The 6,560-nt window shown below is 58.0% G+C and overlaps 1 protein-coding gene across 1 annotated transcript; it reads right to left on the reverse strand.

Moving 5' to 3' along the window:
* Nucleotides 1-312: 312 nt before the first annotated feature.
* ZIC2 (Zic family member 2) lies at nucleotides 313-4,659 on the reverse strand (the record flags this gene model as incomplete). Its single annotated transcript, XM_083882024.1, has 3 exons — nucleotides 313-1,554; nucleotides 1,750-1,913; nucleotides 3,657-4,659. The coding sequence occupies 3 exons, from the start codon at nucleotides 4,657-4,659 to the stop codon at nucleotides 1,303-1,305; spliced, it is 1,419 nt and encodes a 472-aa protein (XP_083738150.1). The 3' UTR covers nucleotides 313-1,302.
* Between the last annotated feature and the right edge of the window lie 1,901 nt (nucleotides 4,660-6,560).

Below are 6,560 nucleotides of genomic sequence, written 5' to 3' on the forward strand. Positions count from 1 at the left end.
CTTCAAATAAAAAATCTGAAACAGTTTATGCTCACAATTGTACATATTTATAGTTAAGAAACATTCTTTATAAATACTGTTTCCTCTGTAGCAAGTTAATACCATAATTTAATTACAAATGGATAAATATGGTAACAGGTATTTACAGGAGGAAGGGCGTTATTACGGAAAAGCTAACGGCACGACGTTTATTTCTCCTCACAATCTTCCCAACAGGAACTAACAAATTGAACTTGCAAAAGCACTAAAACATCACATGTAAACCCAGCTAACAGAAAAATACATTCACAAGCGTTGTTGTTCGTGTGTGTGTCTGTGAGTAACAGAATGGAGACTTTGGCACGGTATTTCTTCCCCAGTCTATAGTCGAAATGCAGTTTACAATCAAGTTGCTTCTTAAAAAGGAACACAATATTCAAGATATCACAATTACAAAAGAAACCATTTTTTTCTTCCACGTTACTTTTTTTTTTTTTTTTTTTAAGGGATGAACTAAAAAAAGGAGAAGAGAAGGAAGTGGGGAGGGAGAGCGGGAGAGAAGAAAACAAGTCCATCACTTTCTCGGGGAGGGAGAAAGAGGGGGGGAAAAAAAGAAGAAAGAGGGAAAAAAAAAAAAAAAAAAGAATAATAAAAAAGGGACCAATCCGCGGTTTACAAACGGGACGAACTTCTATACACCGAGAATCCAGGCAAACCTCGTTCCCCACTCGCCGGAGGAAGGAGAGGGCCGCTATGTACACAGTTCGTGGGGCGGGAGGGCGCTGCCTGCTCCGGGCGGGAGGCGCGGGGACCAGAGGAGTTTGAGTCTCTGATCTTTTGTCTGAAGACTCCAGAGGGAGAGTTTCTTTCCGCCGGCTTGGGAAGCTTTGGGTGATGTGTTGGTGGCGCTTGGGGTTGTTTTTTTCCCCTCTCTCTCCCCTTTCCGTTCCTCTGTTGATTTACTCATTCTCTTATGTTTTTTCAGCACGTAGTTTTTGGGAATTTTTTTTTTTTGCTGGTTCAAAACGTTCTCAAAAAGAAAAAAAAAAAAAAAAAAGGAAAAAAAAAAAAGAAAAAATCCAACCAAAAAAAGAATTAAAAAAAAAAAAAAAAAGGACGCGAAGGCGGGAGGGTGTGGGAGATGAAGGCCCCTGTCCCTGTCCTGCTCGGCCGTCATTGGGCTGCCGGCGGGCACGGCGGCATCTCCTCTCCCGGCGCGTCTCCGGCGGGCTGGCTCTGTCCCTCCTGCCCGCCGCCACCGCCACCGCCGCCGCCGGGGCGGGGAGGGCGCGGCGGGGCCGTGCAGAGCAGTCCGGCGGGGCCCTACACGTACCACTCGTTGAAGTTGGAGGAAAGGCCGCTGTGGCCGCCGCCGCCTCCGCCGCCGCCGCCGCCGCCGCCCCGGTGCACGGCGGACACGGCCGCCGCCGCCGCCGCCGCCGCCGCCGCGGGGGAGAGGTTGTTGGTGCTCTGCGACTCGGCGCTAGGGGACACCAGCCCCGGGGGGGTGGAGGACTCGTAGCCGGAGCTGGCGGCCGGGGAGGATTCGGAGCCTTGCGGGGACGACTCGTGCACCTGGGGGGCAAAGGCAACACGGCCGGGTGGAGGGGGGATGGCGAGGCCGCGGCCGCCCCCCGGGCGCGCCCCCCGCCGCCGGCCCGGCCCTCCGCCGCCCCCGGGCCCCGCGCCCGCCGCCCGCCGCCCCGTCGGGGCGCCCGGAGCGGGGCGGCCGCCCTCCCGCCTCCCGCCGCCGGCTGCGGGGCCCGGTACCTTCATGTGCTTCCGCAGGGAGCTGGGGTGCGTGTAGGACTTGTCGCACATCTTGCACAGGTAGGGCTTGTCCGAGGTGTGCACGTGCATGTGCTTCTTGCGGTCGCTGCTGTTGGCGAAGCGCCGGTCGCAGCCCTCGAACTCGCACTGGAAGGGCTTCTCCCCTGCAAGAGAGCGGCGCGGCAGCGGGCTCAGCGAGCGGCCGCCCCCGCGCAAACCCCGCGCTCGCTTTCCCCGCCCTCGCCCTCCTCTCCCCGTGCCTTGGTCCGGCAGTTTCCCAAGGCCAGGGCCCGGCCGTGTCCCGGTCCCCGCGGAGCCGGAGCTCGCTCCTTGCCCTGCAGCGAGGAACCCCCGGCCCCCATCCGCTTCTCCTACCAAAACCCCGGGGATATCCCCGTCCCGGCATCTTGCCTGATTTTATTTCGACCGACACAACATAGCCGGCCCCGAAAGAGATTGAAGAAGAAAGAGAATTAAAAAAAAAAAAAAAAAAAAAAAAAAAAAAAAAAAAAAAAAAAAAAAGCATCATCGAGCCGTTTCGCCTCTGTACCAAATCCGCTATCCTGTTAAACTGGAAACCATTACCGACAGATTTAAGGCCGGGCATATTGTTTCGTGTATGGATATTCGAGATAAACGCACATCCGCTGGGAAAACTAAACGTCTGTAAAATACTTCATTTAATTTTCATAGGGATTCCTCTCGCCCGGCTGCCAGGGCTCCAAATGCCGGGGAGTACTTTGGAGGTGAGAACTCCACATTCCCCTGCCTTTGGAGGGGGAAGCATTTAACATTAGATTCCATTAGCACCTAAATTGTTTCTTAAAGACATCCGCTCAGACACAATGACTTCAGTGCGGGCATCTCATGCAAATACATTTCTCAAATTTTAAACCTTGTTAAAGCTCGTCTCGCACCTCGCATCGGGCTTAGCACTTGAGAAAACAATAGGCCTCGAGATTTTTAGCCTTTCTCCGGGTAAATATTTGGAGTGGAAGTCGCTAAAATATTTGGCCGTCTTTTATGAAATAGTCTGGCACGGTTTGAGCCGGCAGGAGCAGTAAATGAATAATAGATGAGGCGGGAGGATGCGTTTATTTTTGTTACCCGCCGGCTCGGGCGATTTTCCGTCAGGAAAGCCTGGGCTCCCTCGACCCTCCGCCACCTGATCAGGGTGGAAGTTTCCGAACCTCAAATCCTCTGTTCCCTATTACATAATTTAATAAACTGTTGCAAAAACACCTTAAATCACATCGAGTGAGACTTTAAAAACATTTTTTTTTTAAATGAGAAAATTTTATTGCCTTGCTCACACCATTTAAATTTAATGGAAAGCATTCCCAGAAAGGGACTTTTTTGCCACTTCTAACGGGATTTAGGACTAATGATTGATTTTGCACGTATTTATATCGTTTCTCTCGGTATCCATAAATAAAAGCCGTGCTCACAAGCGCTGAAGTCGTATGCAAATACGTTGCATAGAGCAAATGACTAAGGCGTTTCAGATGGATGGATGGATGGATGGATGGACGGATGTCTTCCCGTATTTTAGCAAGACGGCAAAATTTGGTTGGCGCTGTATCCCGCGTTTCTGCGGAAAGGCTCCGCTGACCCACAGCACGAACCTACAGCTCTCACTCCCAAATTAAAACAAATAAGTAAAATATCCTTTCGAAATCTGGAATGGAGGGGGGTTTATGCTGCTGGGAAAAAAAAACAAAACAAAACAAAACAAACGCAGCCATGTGATGAAGAGGGTTAAAAAAATAATCTGGAAGGTTATTTTATCACTCTCCTAATTAAACATTACTCTGTCTGAGTATCTAACAGCTTACACACACATATATACACACACATATATAGGCACGGGCAGAGGGAGGAAATCTGCCGAAAGAAACCCGAATTACCTGTGTGCGTCCTTTTGTGAATTTTGAGATTTTCTGATCTGGCGAAAACTTTTCCGCAGCCGGGGAAGGGGCAGGGGAAGGGTTTCTCTCCCGTGTGCACTCGGATATGATTGACCAGTTTGTATTTCGCTTTGAAGGGCTTGCCTTCGCGGGGACACTCCTCCCAGTAGCAGACATGGTTGCTCTGCTCGGGTCCCCCAACGTGCTCCACCGAGACGTGGGTGACCAACTCGTGCATGGTGCTGAAAGTTTTATTGCAACTTTTTTTGGGGTTGTTCAGCTGCTCGGGGTCGATCCACTTGCAGATGAGCTCTTGCTTGATGCACTGCTGCCGCATGTAGCGGAAAAAGGCACCTGGGTGGTGGTGGTGGTGGGCTGCCATGTTCATGCCCATATTCATATTCATGGGGCCGTACTGGTTGTGCAGCTGAGCCGCCGAGTAGGGGTCAGTCCTGGGGCTGGAAACCTGGCGGTACTGATCCGAGCGGGCGAACACCTCCCCCGGCAAGCCCAGCCGCATCTGCCCGTTGAGAACATTTTGGGAGGCGTGGGGGCCGTGCTGGTCGTGGATGCCCGGGAAGAGGAGGTGGCTCTGAGCGTCCGTGTGCGGGTGGTGCAGGCTGCCGGCCGCAGGGCCGAAGATGCCGTGCTGTCCGCCGGCCGGCGACGAGTCCCCGAAGCCCCGGCTGCGAAACAAGAAGTCCCGGGTGGAGTTGAAGGGCGCCCCGGAGTAGGAGCCGACGTGAGCGGCGTGGGGGCCCAGGGCGGCGGCCGGGTAACCGGGAGCCTGCGAAGTGAACGCCGAGCTCTGCCCCGGGGAGAGGTCGTGGGCGCCGGCGTTGAGCTTGAAGGCGCCCATGTGCGCCGCCGCCGAGTCCACGAAGCTGTTCTGCGCCGCCAGGCTCAGCTCCCGGTCCTGCATCTCCGCCGCGGCCGAGTGGTGGTGCCGGGCGAAGGTGCCCACTCCCAGGGCCGGGAACTGCGGGCCGGCGTCCAGCAGCATGGTCCGCGCCGCTCCGGGGCCGGGGCCGCCTCCCCGCTACCGCCGCCGCCCGCGGGAGCCGCTGCCCGCCCGCCCGGGCGCGGGGCCGCTCCGCTCCGCTTCCCCCGGCGGCCGCCGCGTCCCCCCGCCGCCCGGCCCGCTCCCGCACCGGCCCGCTGCCGCCGCCGCCGCCGGCAGAGCCGTATCCGGAGCCAGGCGGAGCGGAGTCCAAAGGCGAGCGGAGAACCAAAGTGTATTAAAGGAGCTGAGGCGGGGGCGGGCAGGGGAGGGGAGGGGGAGCAGGGGAGGGACGGGGCTGGGGACGGGGAGGGGGGGCGAGGCTCGGCTGGCCGTTCCCTGCGGCACACACACACACACACACACACGCACACACACACACACAGACACACACACACACGGGCTCACACAGACCCGCGCACACGCCGCCGCCCCCCCGCTTCCTCCGCCGCCACCGGGATGTCAGCGCCGCCGACCCCCGCCCGCCCGCCCGGCCCCGCCGCGGCCTCCCCGAGCCCCCCGCCGCTCCCGGGCCTCCGCTCCTCGTTTTATCCTCCGCCGGGCATTAGCGCTGTGTCTCACGGAGAAAAACTTGCAGGCGCGGGTTCCCACGGAGCGAAGGGACCCGGGGGGTGCCCCTGGCCGCGCCGCCCCCGCCCGCCGCGGCGGAGGGCCGTGAGGAGGGGGGCCGGGAGGGGGGTGCCGGAGGCGGATTAAAAACAATAAGGGCGGCGGTGGGGGTGGGGAGGGGAGACGGGGGGCGGGAAGGGGCCGGGAGTGCCGGAGCGCCGCGGCCGGGGCGGCGGAGTTGCGGCCCCGCTCCGCCCGGGCCCTCGCTGCCTTTCGCTCTTCTGTTTATTTCGGTGGGCGCTGCTGAGGCGGCGGCTTTTTATTCGCCCCCCCCCCCCGCCCCCCGCCTTTTCTTCCCTCCCTCCCCCGGCCTCTCTCCTTCTCCCCGCCCGCACGGCGGCTCCTCTCCCGACGCCGCCCTTCACCCCCGCTGCCCGGCCGCTCTCCCGGCTCCCGCTCATTGGCCCGAGCCGCCCCGTCCATCCGGGCGTCCCCGGCCACCGGCTAATGGCGGAGCGGGCTCCCCGCCCCGAGCCCTGCCCGCCCCCGCCCGCCCCGCGCCCCCGCCGCCCGCCCCGCACCGCCCGGCCCCGCACGGCCCCGCTCGGCTCCGCTGGCCCCTCCGGCCCCGCGCTGCCGGGGGCTGCCTGGTTTTTGGGGGGAATCACAGCCCCAGCCCCCGCCCGCCTCCCCCGCGGCCAGGGGAAGGGGAAGGGGTGGCGCGGGGAGAGGCGCGCCGATCGCGGAAAATATCGATGTACGCTTTGGCATGTGAGCCTGCCTCGGGAGGCAAACAAACAAAGCGAGGGGCTTAAAATATAACCCCTGCAGCCCCTTTCCCCATTTCGGCTAAAGCAGATAAAGCCCGTGATCGATACAGGGAGCGAGGGGGGAATCAAATAAAAGTCACGTTGGAGGGGCCAGGGTGTCTGGGACAAAAAAAAAAAAAAATCAAATCAAATAAAAATTAAAATAAAAGAAGGAACGGTCATCCTGGCTGTCTAGGCTTTAAAACCACTTATGTGGTAGCAGAGAAGTCGATCTGCGATCTGCATGTGTTGTGGATGTGTGTCTGAGAGCAGATGCTTTAGGAGTTTTCCTCCTCTTTTCTCTTTCTCGAAAAAGAAACAAAAACAAACCCGAAAAAAAAATCTCTACCCAAAACCCCACCCTGCCATTGTTATTTGGAAACCGGATTCTTACATGGCAGGAATAAAAAGCATAAAGCCGGCACACACACACGCACCCGCACACACACAGAGCAAACAAGTCCCCTTCCCCTCCCCCTCCGGTAAATACACGTCTGGCCCCTCATTCGGTTTGTTTTGTAGTGG

The sequence above is a fragment of the Zosterops lateralis genome (assembly GCF_965231275.1).
Source record: "Zosterops lateralis genome assembly, chromosome: 2".
In the NCBI taxonomy this organism is placed as follows: Eukaryota; Metazoa; Chordata; class Aves; order Passeriformes; family Zosteropidae; genus Zosterops; species Zosterops lateralis.